Below are 19,719 nucleotides of genomic sequence, written 5' to 3'. Positions count from 1 at the left end.
GACGCACGTACAGAGTGGTGCTGCTCCTCCGTGGACGGGTCCAACTGTTTACGCACGCGGAAAAAAACCTCGAGGCGTGCCTGAAATCTGGAAAAGAAATGACACCAGTGTTTGTTTTTATCTCTCATATAAATAAAATACATCATTAAACATCTTCACTCCCCTCCACAAATGTTACTAATCGTGTGTCGTCGTGCGTAAAATGGTTGGCTCCACTGGCACGCTGCTGTCTATAAGCTCCCTTAAAGCTCTTTAAGTCCCTCAGTTTTACCTCAGACTCAGAGCAAAAATGAGCCACGGAGACCGTTACACCTCGTCATCCTACCGGAAGATTTTCGGGGACTCTCCTAGGTTTTCTGCCTCCTCCTCCCGCATGGGCAGCGCCTCCACCCGGAGCTCCCCGGGGCTCAGGCCCATGGCCCGCACCAGCTCGGCCCCCATGAACGTGTACAGACGGATCGGCCGGTCCTCCACCTCTTTCTCTTCGATGCCCGGCGACTTCCTTGACTTGAACCAGACCTCCATAGTCAACAGTGAATTAAAAGTCATCAGAACTAACGAGAAGGAGCAGCTGCAGGTAGGTGTGCAAGTTAAAACGGATTATTTGAACAAAAAGAGTTTTTAATTATTTCTCTATAATGATCTGTTGATATTAAAAATCCACATTTGATAGCCTCACCCAATATAGACATAAAGCTGACATACAATAAGGTCCAAACATTATCAACACTTCACATACTTCATGATAATTAGCTTATAATTCTGCAGCCACAGCCCTTAAGTATCAGTCCAGGTAGTGAACTGCATTTACCTGACTGGAGTCACTTTATATTAGATGGAAACTAGTAAAACAAATAATAAAATGTGGTTACCAACAATGTGGAACAAAGAGTAAAGAAAGGGAATAAAATACAATATAAAATATATTTACTATGTACAATAAAATGTGTATATGTGAACATGTGCAACGTTTCCTAAATACAGGTAAAATAAACATATATATAACAATAATAAAATTAATTAACTAATTAATAAACATTAATAATAAAATAAATGCTAAAATGAATCAAAGGTTCCAGAGGGGCTCTGACTGCAGCAGGATCAGGATTAACTTTATTAGGGCTTTAACCAATTTATTGACACTCCAAACCATTCATTTATCTTTTCCTTTCCAATCATTCTGCAACCTTACAAAAGGTGAAACATCCCCCACAGACCCGTTTTAGTCCATAGAAAACTGTGTCTGATACCCACTCCTTCTCCCTCCTTAAATCCAGAGTCTATGTCTCTTTCTTCCCTGTTGACTCTCAGTGTTATGTGGCCTGGAGGTTTCCACATCACTCTCCTGTAAGCTGCGTACAGACTAGTTGTGATGTAACAAAATCAAGCTTGTGTTAAACTTAGATTCACGTTGAGCGCAGACACATTTTCCTCCGTCAGCAGATGGATGTGAGAACAGCCTTCAGACTGTGTACGTACATCATTCTGCACAGTGAGAGGCGATCACAAAGAAGTGCAAACATTTTGAGATGTCACGCAGGGAAACTCACAGCTGTAAATAATATATATGACTGGAGTTGACTTCAGAAGATCTAGTGTTGGTGAAAGCCGGGGGGATGGGGGGGGTTTCCAGACTTCGTTGGACTGTGGGCCACAAAGTGGGGCACAGACTTATACAGGGGTGGCATCAAGTATGTGTCTCCGCTTTCCAGTTATTACCAATTTGGGGTAGATTTTAAGGTAGTTATATGTCAGTGTTGTGTTTAGAGATTATTCTGCTGCCCCCAAGTGGTAAAAACAAGAATGAAACGTATCCAGTGCAGCTTTAACACATTGATTGTTTCACAGTGCGCTGAGAAATATAAGCTTTGAAAATACAGATGGTAAATTATATTGGATGCAGGTTTAAGGTTTAGTGAATCAACGCTTTAACGATTTTGTACAACCATAAACAAGCATTTATCCCGTTGTGCAGGGTCTGAATGACCGCTTCGCCATGTTCATCGATAAAGTGCGGCACCTGGAGCAGCAGAATAAAGTGCTGGAGACGGAGCTGGTGACGCTGCGGCAGAAGCAGACCGAGCCATCCCGCGTCGCTCATGTCTACCAGCAGGAGATGAGGGACCTGCGATCCCAGTTGGAGGAGCTGAGCAGGGACAAGAACCGCATCCTGATCGAGAAGAACAACATGGAGGATGAGCTGCAGGTAAAACCATTAGGTAGTTCTGCATTTATTTCCTGTATCCTATCAGTATTTACTGCTGGGATTTCATCTGAGCTCTCCTGTCATGTCTCATTTCAGAAGCTCAGTGTGAAGTATGATGAGGAGAGGAGGGCGCGGGAGGAAGCCGAGCAAACCTTGAGGTCCTTCAGGAAGGACGTGGATGACGCCACAGCTGTTCGCCTGGACCTGGAGCGCCGCTTGGAGTCGCTGATGGACGAAATCTCCTTCCTGAGGAAAGTGCACGATGAGGAGATGCAGGAGCTGAGCAGCATGATGGAGGCGCAGCAGGTCTCCGTGGAGCTCGAGCTCGCCAAACCGGACCTCACCTCGGCCCTCAAGGAGATCCGCAGCCAGTACGAGTCCATCGCCTCCAAAAATCTGCAGTCCGCCGAGGATTGGTACAAGAGCAAGTTTGCCAGCCTCAGCGAGCAGGCCAGCAGGAGCAGCGAGGCAATGAGGGCCAGCAGGGAGGAGATCAATGAGTTCAGGAGGCAGCTGCAGTCCAGGACCATTGAGATCGAGAGCCTGAGAGGCGCCAATGAGTCTCTGGAGAGGCAGATCACAGAGATGGAGGATTCACACAACGCAGAAGTCACAGCCATGCAGGCAAGCAATCATAGTCATTAACAAGTATAGTGAGTAGATAAACCAGGGGAACATATATTAGCGTGTCCCTCCAGGATTTCACAGGCTGTTTTTGGGGGGATTATTGCGGCCTAAAATGGCTGAAGGCAACTCGTTCCGGTGAGAATAAACTCACTAGAAGTCTGGTTACGTAAGGCTCAATGTTTGCACAGGGGAAGGCTATTATTAGTGAAACTACAACTGGACAAAATCATGCAGAATTCATGGGGATTGGTTGAATTTGCGTTTATTGTTGCGATCACAACTGCAACTTCCTGAAGGAACTGGGCCATAATACCTGTCTAGATACCTTCTCTTGGCCTTGCAAGGTCGCGCAGAATTCACAGAGGTTGGTTGACTTTACATTAAGTTTGCAACTTCCTGGAGCTTCTATGTTGCTACCAGCATTGCTGTTAACGTATTCACTTATTCATTGTAATCACTATTATTTACTATTACTACTACTATTATTTATCTTAAAACATAAATTATTGGATAAAATAGAGTCTGCATCTTTTTACCTATGTAAAACATTTTTAAACTTAACATAATTTGGGTTAAAAGCGTGACTTGCAGGTCATGTTGGCTTTACTGCAACAGCAAGTCATGTACGTAACGTTATTTAAGTAAACTGGGACTTTTCGGTTTCACATGTGCCACGATGGTCTCCTGGGTTTGTTTCATTTATTCACCTCCATTGTACTGGGCGGTAATCTTGTTGTACTGAACTGGCAGGAGAAACATCTCAAAACCAAGTGCCAACCTGGGCTGAAAAATGATGCCAATGCAGAAGTGCCAAAAGTTGCAGTTCCTCCAACGGCCACTTGAAGCTGGCTCCAAAAAAGATAGTTATATGTCCCTGTGTCCAATTTTGACTACAAACAGTACATTGTTTAATAAAAGCTCCCTAAAAATCACCACAAACATTACACTTGTGTTAATTAGTTTGTTTTAAAGGTGCTGGTATGCAGATTTTGTTACCTACGGACACAGCCATGCTAGTTTCCCAAATGTGTAATTGTTCCTTTAACAGTAAATAAAAATGGGAGCAGCGAGGCTTCCAACTAACATTTAATCAAATATACATATAAAATAGAAGTAAATTAGAAATAAAGAAATACTGTCTGTAATGATAACCTCTCGCTGGCTCTAAGTTTCACATTTATCTGCCTAATTCAGGTTCAAGGTCAGAAGTCAAACGTGACCTTTAGTGTGTGTTAGTCCCTTTAATAAGCCTCCGTGAGACTGATTGAAACAGTTCTTAGTGAATTGACCCTGCCCGTCTATTAGATTAACCTCTGACCTGCTAAATCGGAACAGGAAGGCCATCTGCTTTCACTGGCCCTTTAGAGAAGGTAAAGCTAAGCCCCAAAGATCATTGTAAGGGATCGAAGGAAATCCTACAGTCCAGAGTTATATGACAGAAAAGCCTATATGGGCGCTGGAAGTTCAAATCTGGCATAATACAAAGCATTACTTCATAAAAATGCTTAAACTTATAATGTCTTTCCCCCTTTTTACTGGGATTTACATGTGTACACTAGTATTTATGACAAGAGAGGTTTTTTAATCAGTTTTATCCTCTAAAAAGTAATAAGATTTGTGTAAAATGTTATAGGCTATAGGTTTTTCAAAAACCATGAATGTCATGCATTTAGCATTTAGTATGACGACATTATTTAGACAGACTTTCTCTCAGCACCTCCAACTCTGACTGACTTCCCTATTTAGTTTCAATATCAGCCTACTGCGTAGTCACGTTCATGCATGTAGCGTGTACATCCATGATTAGTTAGCAGCTAAAATGTGACGTAAGTGGAGGTCAAATGAATGGTTCGAAAATGCCGCAATCTTGACTCCAAATGGGAACTTTTGGGAAGAGAAGCGTCTACCAGGAGGACCCCTTTTTCTATCAGATTATCTCTGATATCCCTGGCCCTCTGAGTGACAGGTAGCCAGTGTAAGAATTTTAGGACTATTGTAATGTGATCGTATTTCCTAGACAAAAAACGTTTTTTAAAAGACCTGTGTACAGACCATTGCAGTAGTCCAATCTACTAGAAACAAACTCCTCTGATCCTAACAATATTTTTAAGATGGTGGAAAGTGTGACTATTGAAATTTAAATCTGAATCCAAGATAAGAGGAAGATTTCTGTCTTGACTCTCAGTAATGAGAGACAGGGATTACAAATGGGATTATATGAACATTTTATGTCACAATTATTTTGTCCAAAATAATAGCAATACACGATACCATCACAATAATCATGAGAATTATGTGAGGATATCCGATAAACGATAAGGGAGTGTTTTTTATCACGATACGCGATAATATCATATATGGTCCCATCCCCAGAGACGATATTCTGTGTTCCAGTCACTGATTTGATCGTTACACAAAGATCCAACAGGTCCATAGTCACCCAATGTAAGTGAAATATAGATTTGGGTGTCATCTGCATAGAAACAGACAGTATACATGCTAAGGAGGTGAATTCACTTGGAAAACTGTCAGACACTACTGATAATCTTACAGCTTTTCTCTTTTCTAACTCTCGTCTTATTTCCGATGTAACAGGACACTATTGGCCACCTGGATATTGAGCTGAGGAACCTGAAGGGTGAGATGGCCCAGCACCTGAGAGAGTATCAGGACCTGCTCAACGTCAAGATGGCCCTGGACATAGAGATAGCTGCCTACAGGTGCTGACTGGATTAAAGGACAAAGCAAAACAAAAGATCTCTTGACTAGTTGACTCGTTAAACGTCTTTAAGCATTGTCAGGTGTATTAAGTCTGTGCATTTAGTCTGACATGTGTTTCCTTTGGTCCCGTAAGGAAACTGCTGGAGGGGGAAGAGACACACTTTAACTCAGGGATGTCGTTTGGTGCTGCCAGCTACAGCTACCAGCCTCGAGCCTCAGCCGGCTCCTCCAAGAGCAGCCAGAGGGAGAAAGAAGGGGCCACGAAGGAAAGCTTCAAGGAGAGCAGTGAGGATAAAGATGAGGCAGACATCAACTCCAACTGACGAAAGACAGACAGGGAAATCTGGAGATATACCATATATGTATAGTGAGTTCATAGTCACATACTGTATTTATTAGGGGCAACACTAAGAAATGTTTTGGAATCAGAGCAGAAAGTCAGTATCTTAAGAAATACAAAATTAGATTTTTTTAGTTGGGCATAGGACTCTGAAACTATCAAATTTTATCCAAATAAAAGCAGAGGTAAACAAAGGAAACTAACCTGAAAATCTTGGCCATGTGTACTTTACGTCCCCAGAGGAGATGCAAATATTGTACCACAGTAAATATGGGACCAAGTACTGAATGTTCTGGGGATGAATTTCCAAGGGCGTGTCTAGAGGTGGGGCCCTCATATAAATGTGGCATCATATAAAACTAGATGAACTAATGTATCCATTGGTACCAACCCCGTCATGGTAGCATGTTGGGAAGGGGGCTAAATAACGCTCCAAATTTAGGCTAAATGGATGGAAAAACTGGCACGGCCATTTGCAAAGGGATCCCTTGACCTCTGACCTCAAGATATTTGAATGAAAATGGGTTATGGGTCCCCCCCACGAGTCTCCCCTTTGCAGACATGCCCACTTTATGCTGATCCCTTGTTTGAGCTACAACCATCCAGCTTTTTAGTTTTCTAGTTATGTTTCCCTAAACATTACTGGAAGTGCATGAATTGGGGATGGCTGGAAAGCTGAGACACATACTTACTGCTACCTTTCTACATAAGTCAGTGCCCCACTTGTGCCCCCCCAGTAAAATAAAGTCTGGACACGGTCCTGTGAGTTTCCATTTTGCTGCTGTGTGACAAGTAAGAAATAAACTGCCCGGATACAGTCTAAATGTCTCGAGAGAAAGTCTCCAAATGTTTTAGTGAAGTTCAGCTTCTCTGTTGTTGCAGAAGGTTGTCGATGAATCTGTGCTATTCAGCTGAATATCAGCTGTCAAATTGGCTTTAAAGAACCAAACTTAAAGCCACAGTTTGAGCTGAATAGCAATTATTCTAAGAACAGAAGTTCTCTATGTTCTGCACTTGTCCGTCATTGTTCTCCCTCAAAAGTAAGATTTCTAGAGTATTTTGTGGAGCCACCAGGTCAGTTTGAAGCACTTTAGGCACATAGGGTGTACGGGGGGGTTGACACCAGTGTGTTTTGTGTAGATGTTTTTCCCTTGCTTACATTGTCAGATAGTAGTAGTAGACTACTACTGCATGTTGGAAAAACAACCTGTTGCAGCAGAAAGCATAGCGATTATGTACACAATGCTTTATCAGTGAAAAATAAATGTAAATGTAGTCTAACTGTTCATTTCATCAGGCTGCAGTGTCGATGTAAACAGCTGCACTGAATAATGCAGAGAATAAAAATGACATGACTGACAACTAGTGATGTGTCGTTTGTATATATATATATATATATATATATATTCATAGGTATGTTGTTCATTAGTAGCTATAATCACCACTGAATTATTCATTTATCTATTGTTCTTGCTTTTCGTTTTATTATTTCTTTTTTCGATATTTAGGGCTGTGTTTAGTTTCTTTACTACTAGCTTTAACAATACCACTTCGTCCAACCATTTCTAGTTACACATTGCGAGCAGCTTGTAAATCCAGCGCGCAATCACATAAGATGCACGCACGAGTGACACATATCCGTAGTCAGGTAACATATACGCGCAGATACTGATAAAATGGCGCATAGTTCCGCTATCCACAGCAATATCCAGGCCATTTCTTCAGTTCTAGACGGCTTCTAAACAATACTTTGACCTGACTTAAGGGCACTATATATCACTGTACAATTAGTTCGATATGTATATTTGTGGGACTTCTACAAGACTCACATAGGAAGCAGTTCATAAACCTGAATAAAATTGGATGTATGAAAAACAAGGACACACAATCTGTTCCCACTGTGTGCACATCATATAACAGTTATTACCCTTAATTTTTTTTTTTTCAACAGTTTCATATCCGCTCACGAAATTGTAATTAGAAAAAATCTTTAAATCAGATCACACATTTTAATACATCAATTACATATGAACCAACATTGTATTTAAAACTAGCGACAGCAGCTGCCGAATACGGTGGCGCAGGTTCTGTCAACAAGTTCAATGATCAAAACACAGACAGAATAACCACAAGCTCAATTTGTAAATCAAATTCACATATTAGCAAACTGTTGGTTAGTGGGATACAATATTATAAGAGTATGAGCGCTAATGAGCATATTATGCAGATTAGGCAATATAAAAAGCATGCACCACTACCACACACCACACATCCACAACATCAAACCTTTCGGTAGTAGGTTATGATCAAGCCCCTTTAATAGGAAAGTTTAAATAAATGGCGGCTTTCAGATGTTTCACATATCTTTGCAGTCAACATTGATGCGGAATTACAGATTAAGAGTCGTAATTTAACTGAAGCTAACATAGCGTATGAGCTAATATATTGACACAGACTTAAAATTTTGAAATCCATTAGTTAATACTCCACGACTTCTGATTCCATACCCATTCCGAGTCATCCGGCTAATAAATAAAAAAACCAATAGCCCGGTAGGATTGATTAGCCACCCACCTTTGAGGTGTTATATATGTGAGGATTACTCTAAGATAAAACCAGCGTCAACTACCCAGCCACCAGGCTACACAAGTACACTCAGTAACCTGCGCAACTTTTTCCCAAGATGGCATGTAGGGCAAAGAATGCCCCTCCAAAGGCTCTGGCTCTGAATTCCACACAAACATTTAACCTCTAATATCCTATGTCTCTAGTCGACATCTTACAAATCCTGGATACCAAATACCACTTGCTATTCCCATCCCAGGTTATTGGTTACACAAGTCTTTAATAACCATAACTGCTATACCTTGAATCTAAGCTCTTATACTACACCTAAGAATTAAAAGCGAGGTTTCTGGTGGTCAGCTAAATGTATGTGAACTAGTGCAGCTGTATTAGACCTTCGATACTGCACGTCCCACAACGTACTCCTGATGGACTTGAAGAAGACATTACTGCCACACGCAAAAGAATGCATGCAGTTGTTTTAGTGACTAACCTCTCTGGCCAGCCAATAACGCGCACCGTAACGAGTTTTGTGGAACAAGCAATACGCATTCCACATGATTTAAATTTTCACTCATCATAGAAAAGACAATTCCTTGTCCTTCTGAAATGCACTCCTACCATTCAATGGAAGCTTTTAGTAAGCACAAATTCCGTTTGAGTAACAAAATCTGCCTTACCCCTTTAAACAATACAACTTCTTCATTCGCCCAGGTTACCTCAGGAGAAGCAATCACACATGTGTGAGAATAACAATATAATTTAACTTCAATTCATTTTTATTACATATGACAAAGCCTGTCCAAGAACCTAAGTAAAATCAATGTCTATATATGGATAAAATTTACATACTACAAGAGGTCAAAGCAGTAATATCCCATCCCGTCTTTGCGAAGAATTGAAAAAAAATATCAAGTGTGTGAATCTCCTGTTTATTATTGTCTTTTCATTTACAATGCTCCGAACCTTCATTCCAAAGCACAGCAGTATTATTGTTTAAAAATGGGGAAAGAATTGTTACTTTAACTACACTCTTGCAGCTGTCAATTTCAGATTGACCCAGTGCACTGATCCCTTAGCTGAGGACGAGCACGACCTCACCTTAGTGTACAGTTCCAAATCCACAAGCTATCTGTGGTGGAGTGAAGGAGCAAGGGTCCAAATGAATCCTACTGTTCACCTAGAGACCGTCTGGATTTTCATTTTGTTTACCAGGTAAAACAAAAAAATTATACTCCCACTCCACCCATCCGCCCCCCTCACTCCACAGTAGTTGTGATTTTTCTTTCTTGCTCCACAGTAGCAAGTGGCAGCACTAAAAGCGAGAAACAAAAATGTGTCATGGCTACAGAAGCAAGTTTTCAGAAAAGTTCTGTACTGACTAGCTCTTGTTTCAGACACTTTATTAGATCTTGAAACAGCACACCGATTTGTGTAATCAGACAGAGAAAATGAGAACCTAGACTTGTTACATACAGCTACCGGCTGAACCAAATGTACACCGAAAGGTTTTAATAATTAAATGACGTAATTTATTAATTTTCATCCCCATTTTACAATGTCTGGCATAATTGCAAAGTATCCACTCCAAAGTGTTTGCCATAAAATAAATAGTCTTAAATCCCATCAACTTTTCCCAACCTGTCCTAAACCAGCCAACTATTTCCGTCCCCATGCCGTCAGCCAGTTGAACCACTAACCCTCCTCCCTGTTTCATTTATGCACAGAGGTTAGGTGATGACCTTAAAAGGTGATGTGCGCTGCTGCCCACCCTCACCCGACCCCTACTGGTGGTATATTCATCGTCACTCAAACTTGCGCAGTAGGTAGTTTGCGCTGATTGCCCCTTAAGCTTGAGAAATTAGGTTTTAAGCCCCCCAAAAAGGTCGCAGAAGCCGCAGCATTCATCACAATGTCAAGAATAGCACATGGAATGCAAGGAATGCATATATAGATGATTCAAACAATAGTAACGTGCCATATGACTCTAACCCATAGGTGCTTTGCACCAAGAATATTACAGCTCCTGATGCAGTGTATGCTGGATTTGTGTTTATCACATCGTGCTTTTGAACCAGCGCCGTGATAAGTCATCATTGTCAATGATGGAAAGATTAATATCATTCACATTTTGAGCTATCAGGCTTTAGTGCTTGAGACACCGAATGGTTCTTGCCCGTTGCCTGCCGCCATAGCAAAAAACTGAATAAGTTCACTATATAAGATATTTTTCTCACATGCTTCCCTAGCACAAACATTTCCTCTCGGAACCTACTCACATCCCAAAGCACTTTATGTTCACAAGACTAAGTTCTGCAGCCCCAGCCCACATAACACTTAATAGATGATCAATTTCCTATTAGTTAAGTAGTCACCAATTTTATCCACTGATATAACATTTATTATTCCTTGTGGTGCCTCCCAGCTGTGAGTTAACTTTCACTAAAATTTAACACCAAATAAACTTAATTAATTTTAAATTTATCAATGCTAAAGAACAGCCATAAAGGGTATTAAACTGCTGGTAAATGAAATATTGGACCGCAGTTTTATTGTGAAGAAGATGGGTAAGAACTGTAATCTATCAAAACCTAACTACTAGTTCCAACACTTATTATAACCCCCATACGCTGTTAGCTTACTGCTTTAACTCAGATGGCAGTATCATCGTAACTGCCATTTCCAAAAACCTTTTTTTTTTAACTTAACCAAAACTATAAAATACCTTTGTTGTACAGGTTGGTTACCAAAACAAAATCTGTGTGACCATTTGACTGTGCCACAATTCTGCTGTAAAATGTCCCCCTCTGTCATGTACAATATTTGACATGTCATAGCAGAATGCACAGGTGAAAATTAATGCATTAATGGAATTAAGGCATTAATGGCGGCTGTGTTCAATTATAACCTCCTCAGTAACACAAGCGGTGTGAAGGTCCTGGAACTAAGTCCATATAATTGATGCCAGCATAGAATGTTTAATCAATTAGTCCACACCTGTGGTTGCCCATTTTATTCCTTCCCCTAGCATGATGCAACATCCATCGGCTGCTGTGAGGAGCGCCTATTGCAAAGCATTGAAATTTAGAATTATGGTACAGTTCTCTCTGGACCCTGTAACAAAAACTGTGTCATTTTCACTTATATTAATTATATTTATATAACCACAGAATAATAGTATTAATCGACCCAATGTGTAATCCTGTAAAAAACATTAGCAGGTAGTATCCTTTAAGTGTCAAAGTATTATGAAGAGGTACATCTGCTGTTTGTCTTGAGCTATTGCTTTACCATTCACAGTTATCATTCAAGGAATAAACAGTGCTCATGTGCTTTAAGGCTATGTTCCATATTCTGCAATAACTTTTTATGAAACTCAATCAATGCAAGTGCCAGAATCCTTGTGTAATGCCACTTGGTCAGCAGCCACACAAAACCCATGATAGATTTGCATGTTTGTTTTTTGCTTATTCTCTTTCACAGTTATTAGCAGTAGAGGCGAACAATCGGAGACAGTTGTGGAGTAGTTATAATGCCAAAGTAGAAAGAGTCTGATGGAGAGAAGGTCAGGAATGAACTACATCCGCCCCACGTGCTCAAGACTCGGAGGGCAGGACCAAGCCGAAGTGCAGCACCAGCAGACCGTCCTGTAGCAGAGTGGAAACAGAACAAAAGCATCGTTAGAAAGTATTCCTGGCCGTCTACAAAACTCCCATCATTAAATCTGTGGTTGGTTCCTGCTGCGTGTTTCTGCTCACCTGTAGCGCCTCTTCGCCCACAGAGTTCTGTATGTCTTTAAGGGACTGGTAGTGATCCAGGAGGTGGTCTCCACAAACCACATCCACCTGCAGACACACAAACACACGTCACACCCCTTCCCATACAAGCATAACCTAGTTCATGTCTGGGTATGGTCAGTGTGATCCTGAGGACGTCACTGAGGACTGGATGTGCCTCGCTGTAAAGCTTTGTCACACACGCCATCGCGCCTCTTGCGCCGAGCGTAGGGCTGTTGTCGTGGTGAAGGAACTCCCCTTGCTCGTCTGACTTTTGGTTTTGGTTAGTGAACATATTCGTCTGACTGTTAACAGGGTCACATGGAGATCAGAGGGTTGACTAACATTTAAAGGGTAACCAGTCGATTGCGGTGATTGTAAAAGTCTTTAAAGGGCAGAGTTATATAACCGTTGTGACCTCTGTTACAATGGACAGCGACCCTTAATTAGTCTTTCTCTGTCCTCTCCGGGTTTGTCCAGACAGACCAGAGCAGTGCAGCAGCAGCACTGAGGCCAGGAAATCAGCATAAGCTGCTAATCCTCATCCACGTGTTACCAAATACTGAATACACCAACACCTGAAACCTGAAACAGTCCGCCTGCGCTCTGAGGACAGAGGACTCACTCATATCTGTAAGCATCTCTTACAGCACTGAGACAGACGCTTGGTATCATGGCACTCATTATCAGACTATAATCAGATTAACTTAAGAGTGTCTGCTACTCTCGTAGGCAGCCTGCTGAGATTTGACCCGAGCAGTTCTTCTCTGTTGAGCTCTGCTTGTATTCTGAGTGAGGGGCTAAAGTACAATGCACATTTTACAGATTATTTCCAGGATATTTGGTCCTTTCAATCAATTTCCAGGTGTTTCTAGTTTCTACTAGTCTCTAAACTTCCAGATGTGAACCCTGAATATTGTCGTACTGCCTTTGACTTAAACTCGTTCTGCCCTTTCATGTGACACAGCCGTCAACCAGATTAAAGTTAAGTTTCAGCTCCTTCTCTTTCTCTCTCTCTGTCCATATGCACACTCTTTATTTCTCTTTCCAGCGAGCTGGTAAAATGATGTTTAAACGTTGGTGTAACTGAATTAACATTTGTGGTAGCGCTGCCTGTTCGCCAGAGCGGGACGGCCTCCGATCTGTGTCCAACCCCGACAACTGTTAGCTGTTTAGTTTTAGTTATTAGTTATTTCCAACCGGGTGTTTGTTATGTCTCTCTCTCTCTGCAGCCGATTTGTGTTGTGAATGATCTGCCATCGTTACCAGCCGGTTGTAGTTGAATTATTTGTTGAATTCCATTTAATTAACTGACGCTGTGTGACTCCTGTCGGCCGTACAGAGCATTCATTCAATATCTGTGATTTTCTACATATTCGCTGGCTGCTTTAATGTGCATCACTCGCTGCAGGTGTGTGTTGCCTTTAAGTGTGGACTGCACACTGTTGGCCATTATGAAACTACAAAAGCTGTCTTCTAACGCGTAAAGCGCCCTCTCACTCACTCACGCCTACACTGTACTGCCACGAAGACTTCCTTTGCTGTCTGAAGCAACAGTCGGGATCAGGACGGTCACTGTGAACCCTTCAGCTGTAAGCCCAGCAGACTCACCTGGCAGGCTGGGCTCAGCTCCATCTTCCTCCTGATGAACAGCTCCACGTGGCGGACCGTGGCCTCGCCCGACACACGGACGTACCGCCTCTCTAATGGCTTAACAGGGACAGGGTGGTTAGGGTGCAATCCAACTAGAGCTGCAATGATTAGCCGATTAACCGATTAGTTGGCAACTATTAAATTAATCGCCAACTACTCTGATAATCGTTACAGTGCACCATTATAATCTCCTAAGAACTGTTATAAACTCCCATAATAAGGAACATTTTATGTCATTACCTTGTAGTTATTGATGCCCTCTTCAGCCCTGAAAACAAGAGCACAATATACAGTAAGTACAACTGGTACAGAGCAGTCAGTGGAAGAAAATAGCCCCATCTGGTGGCCTGTCTGTGTTTTACTGCATTATAATTCCATTCACTGCTACAAAAGCAAAGTCGTGATCCTTTAAACTACACTAACATGTTACCACTCTTATTTCTTAAAGGTGATTCCCACCAAAGAGAGACTAGAACCAGGCTCAGTTCCAGAGGATTTCTGGTTACAGACAGTCATATAATTTACCAGGAGCTTTACAGCTACGACACAAGGCAAACTAACACCAACTCACCTGCTCTCTCTCTCTCTATATATATATATACAGGTTATAATAAAGCTAGTGCTGGCTGTGAGTTTCAGTGTCCTGTATTGTGAAGGCTGCTGGTGTAGTGGGAGCAGAGCCATCAGTAATGTTATTAGTTACACCTGTGCTTTTGGTCAGAACACTGTTACCAGGAAACAGGCAACAGAAACAGACAGTGAGAGCCTGTTTACTGATTCACAGATTATTCTAGGAAATAAGAAGACAAGGTGACCCCGTCTGAAAGCAACATTAACCTGCAGTTGTTGCTCTTTAACTAATTAAAACAAAGATTTAGTTTAACCAGTGAATTAAGTTAATCAAACTGGATTTTCTTTGTATCTAAGATGTGTAGGGCCTTTAAATCTAACTATACAAACTCCTTCAAACTTCATCATACGTCTGCTAATATTCCAGAGGATTGTTCAAAATATGTGCCGAACTTTGTGTGCCTGGAATATATCCTGAGGACTTTAAACAAACATCGAAAAGGACTAAACTTCTTTATTTAGTCTAAGGCTTTCTGAATAAAACGCCATTTTAGGGGAGAAACCCAAACATTTGAAACTGTGCTCCAGGATGCAGTCTTTTGGAAACGCCACCTTTACTGTCACTGTGTCACATGCTACACGTTTGATTGTTCTTTTATGTATTCTTTTTATTTATCTTTTGTTTTTATTTGCATATTTATTTTGGTACTGCTACTTTGTTAGACATTGTTGTGAGGGAAAGGTCTGGGAGATGTTTGTTCTTGTCATTTGTTCTATTAAAACATTACGTTTTCAGTGTATTTCGACTGGCATGATGATGAAGTTAGACCACCAACAACTGCCCAACACTAATGTTGTTAATGGTTTTACAGATCAGTGGTGTTCACAACGTGTTCGTATGAGCAGAAGAATACAGGTCCTTTATAGAGAATAAAGCCATAACTAAGGCTCACCCAACGAACTCCAGCATCAGAGACACATCCAGCTCAGGAGGAATGGTGAACATAGACTGAGGAACGGCCTCCTTCTTCTGCTTCCTGACCACAACAGGAGCCGGGGACACCATCACTGCAGAGCCGGCAGAGGAAAACACAGAGCCACAGCGTGAGCCACGAACTCATCAATGCTAAATGCAAAGTGAAAACCCCAAAGTTAAACAGTAAAACACAATATGAGGGAGGTCCCGATCCCATCTCAGCGATCCGTATCAGGGAACGCTGTCGGGTATTTTAAGCCACATCGATCCGCTCTTCGTTTCACATCGGCTGTTTTCACTCCCAAAGCGTTCAGGCACGGTGCAGCCATCAGTGGCTCGGAGGAGAGAGCGGTAGAGAGCAGACACAACCACACTCAACGCGCCAAAAAGAGTAATGAACTAATGTAACCTGCACTAAGACGTAGAGATGATGGAAATAAATACTGCAATGATTCAGGCTGCAACCAAACACTGGAGAGAGAAAGTCCCAAAGATCACAGAGGGTTGTTATTACTGTATTACACTGTTTCTTGATGCAGTGCAGAGCTTTTCAATGCTCACACATTTACATTTGATTGGTTTTAATAACTTTAATGTACTTGGAGGGCACAGTGTGCTCCGGATTAGCTGAACATCTATTAAAGTAATGGACTGGGACTCGATATCGGCAGATACTCAATACTGAATGGATCATATGGGATCAGGTCAGTTACACTTTCTCTTCTTATTATAGAGGGAAGAGGAAGAAGTCCAGTTTGTTCAGAGACCACTGATCTCAGCAGTCTGTTACTCACTGACAGAGAACGGAAACCATGAAGCTCCGTGACCAACTGTGTTATTAATTCATATTATTTGATTCAGTGTGTTGATTAGAATGAATCCATTAACACAGGAAGAGAGTGAAATACTGTACGTTACATAACACAGAGAAGGAAATACTGTTTTGAACCTATTGTACCTGGTTTTGGCACCTCCAGTCCTCTCTCTTTGTAGAAGTTACTCATTTGTTCTCTTTCCACTGCGAAGAAAAGAGCTCACATTAGAATTTTTACAGAAGATTGTGGTAGAAACACCTGACTGTACATATATATATAAATATAAATCTGTATATATACACTGTACTCACGCTCCTCGAGGAAAGGAACCATTTTGTAAACGATATCCTGCAGTTGTCTGTCAGGCCTGTAAGCCAATGACAAACGTGACAAACATGTATTGATAGAGCAGGTTGAGGAGAAATCAGGAGGAACCTTTAAAGACTGACCTGATGTTGTAAAGCGGCTGCGTCTGGTGGACTACGATGCTGCACGTGGGACACCTGTTGCTGTAGAAGAAGCTCTTCACGATGCAGCCTTTGCAAACTTGGGAGAAGATAAAACACACAGTCAGAACTTTGTGAATAAAGATATTAATATTTGAGGGTTTAAATAATCTCTCATCAGTTTACAGCACGTCTGCCTGACTGACCCACTGACGTAAGGACTGTGGTGAATATTATGGGCTTTCTGAGGGCTCACTCACATGTGTGCAGGCACTCTGTGATGGTGGTGGCGTCGATGAGGAAGCCGCAGCAGAGGGCACAGCGGATGTACGGGTAGAACTGATTGAGAGGGAGCTTGGGCTGCGGGAACAGACACAACTTTATTAACCTCACGTGATAACACTGTGTGTAGTTAATGTGTGTGTGGTTACTGCTTCAGTTCAGGTTGTTTCCACTGAGCGTTAGACGAGCCTTCAGTTCAGTACAACAGCTCACCATCACATCCAACTGCTTCAGATCGGCTCTGGAGCAGGCAAATGTGTTAACTTAAATCTGGACAACAAAAACCTGTGTAAACATCTGTAAACACCTGGAAGCATCTGTATAACATCTGTAAACACCTGTAAACATCTGTAAACATGTATAAACATCTGTAAACACCTGTATAACATCTGTAAACATGTATAAACACCTGTATAACATCTGTAAACATGTATAAACACCTGTATAACATCTGTAAACACCTGTATAACATCTGCTAAACACCATGTTAATATTCTGTAACCCTGTCTATAACATCTGTAAACAATGTATCAACACCTGTATAACATCTGCTGAAAAATCTGATAAAGCACCGCCGTTAAACACTGTTAACATCTGTAAACACCGCTTAACACACCTGTATAAATCTGTAAACACCCTGTATAACACCTGCTAAAATCTGTAACACCTGTAATAATCTGCTAACACCTGTAGTAACATCTGCTACATGTATAACACTGTCATAACATCCTGGCTAAACACTGTATACACTCTGCTAAATCATGTTATAACACACCTGTATACATCCTGTTTTAAACTATGTAAAACACCCTGTATAACACCTGTATAACATCTGTAAACACTGTATAACATCTGGTAAACATTTATAAACCGTGTACTACATCTGTAACCCGTTAAACATCTGTAAACATGTAAACACCTGTTAACATTCTGTAAACATGTATAACACCTGTAAACCCTTGTATAACATCTGCTAAACATGTACTAAAACCTGTATACATCTGTAACATGTATAACACCTGCTAACATCTGTAAACACCTGTATAACATCTGTAAACATGCATATGCACCTGTATAACATCTGTAAGTTAACTGTACGTGGTTAACCGTGTAATAAATGTAAACCTGCTTAAAAGCCTGTATAAACAGCTGTATAACAGCTGGCTTATAAACCACCTGTATTAAACAGCTGTGTAAACCGCTGTATAAACACCTGTACATACCTGGTAAACCGCTGTATAAACACCTGTATAAACAGCTGCTATAAAACACTGCCCTACGACTACTGTAAACCGCTGTATAAAACACTGTCAACACCCTGTAAACAGCTGTATAATCACCCTGTATAACAGCTGTATAAACACCTGTTATAAACAGCTGTATAAACCGGCTGTGTAAACCTGCTATAAAACAGCTGTAATAAACGCGGCTATAACACTGTAAACAGGCTGTATAACCGGCTGTTTAAACACCTGTATAAACAGCTGTATAAACACCGGCTAAACACCTGTTAACACCCATAAACACCCTGTATAAACACGTAAACACCTGTAACACTCTGGTAAAGAGTGTAAAAGACACACCTGCTAAAATACCTGGTATAAACAGCTGGTATAAACCCTGTATAAAACCTGTAAACAGCTGTATAAACGCTGTATGAAACACCTGTAAACACCTGTGAAACAGCTGTATAAACACTGTAAACCGCCTTAAAACAGGCTGTATAATCACTGCTAAACAGCTGTATAACACCGGTAGAACAGCTGGTATAAAACACCTGGTAAACCGCTGTATAAACCGCTGTACAAAACACCTGTAAAACTGCTATAAACACCTGTAAACGCTGTATTAAACCGCTGCTACAACACCTGAAACAGCTGTTATAAACACCTGTAAGACACCTGCTAAAACGCTGTACAAACAGCTGTATAAACAAGCTGTTAAACCTGGTAAACATTACCTGTATAACAGCCTTAACACTGTAAACACTGTAAAAAGCATGCTATAAACACCTGTAAAACACCTGTATAAACCGTGTATAAACGGCTGTAACAACTGTAAACCTGTAAACAGCTGTATAAACACCTGTAAACCGCTGTATAAACAGCTGTATAAACACCTGTAAACACCTGTAAACCGCTGTACAAACAGCTGTATAAACACCTGTACACTACCTCGTCCTCTGAGTCGGTGTCCGATATGTTCGCCGCTTCATGGCTCGTTCTTCCCGCCGGTGGAGACATTCCCAACACGTGTTCCTGTAACGAGGGAAACAGATTATAAACGTTTTATTGTTCATTAACTTTTATTGTGAAATGTTTCAGTTGACAGTGAGTGAGCTAACGTTGCTAGCTGGCTAACGCGCTGATAAATGTGTGAAAACAAACAAACAAACAAACAAACGTGTCTGTGCTGTTACGACTAAATCAAACGTTCACAGAAATAAAAGTATTTTCTAACTTTACCTTTTTTATTCTTTGTTGTTTTTTTTTTTTACACAACTCAGTTTTCCCTCGCGCGCCGCGGACGGATGTGCTTCCGGCGATGACGCAGCTTCCGGTCTGGATCTTTCAGAATAAATGTGACCTGAAAACTAGATTCTGTCTTCGTAATGAGGAACTTTCTCTGAATAAAGATTTAGTCTCTAACTTACCGCAGTGAGTTACTATAATGCCTATTTTGAGATATTAACTCATTGTAGAGAGTTTCTCATTAAAATGATTTACATGGCACTTGAAATGT

General features: G+C 41.2%; 2 protein-coding genes across 2 annotated transcripts; one reads left to right on the top strand and one right to left on the bottom strand.

Moving 5' to 3' along the window:
* The first annotated feature begins 231 nt into the window (after positions 1-231).
* On the top strand, positions 232-6,299 carry LOC118329406 (alpha-internexin-like). Its single transcript, XM_035663563.1, has 5 exons — positions 232-577; positions 1,976-2,206; positions 2,303-2,830; positions 5,429-5,553; positions 5,688-6,299. Exons 1-5 carry the CDS (start codon positions 290-292, stop codon positions 5,875-5,877), a joined length of 1,362 nt encoding a protein of 453 aa, XP_035519456.1. The 5' UTR covers positions 232-289; the 3' UTR covers positions 5,878-6,299.
* Positions 6,300-11,948: 5,649 nt separating this feature from the next.
* Positions 11,949-19,526, bottom strand: pcgf6 (polycomb group ring finger 6). The gene is made up of 11 exons (XM_035663003.1): positions 19,443-19,526; positions 19,152-19,235; positions 16,956-17,055; positions 16,699-16,795; positions 16,561-16,616; positions 16,393-16,452; positions 15,412-15,526; positions 14,129-14,156; positions 13,847-13,945; positions 12,218-12,304; positions 11,949-12,106 (listed from the first exon to the last, which is right to left on the bottom strand). Exons 2-11 carry the CDS (start codon positions 19,218-19,220, stop codon positions 12,056-12,058), a joined length of 762 nt encoding a protein of 253 aa, XP_035518896.1. The 5' UTR covers positions 19,221-19,235; positions 19,443-19,526; the 3' UTR covers positions 11,949-12,055.
* Between the last annotated feature and the right edge of the window lie 193 nt (positions 19,527-19,719).

Source organism: Morone saxatilis, unplaced genomic scaffold (assembly GCF_004916995.1).
Source record: "Morone saxatilis isolate NCDOM2014 unplaced genomic scaffold, NCSU_SB_2.0 Contig19, whole genome shotgun sequence".
Classification (NCBI taxonomy): Eukaryota; Metazoa; Chordata; class Actinopteri; family Moronidae; genus Morone; species Morone saxatilis.
This window is presented reverse-complemented; position numbering and strand designations above follow the sequence as displayed.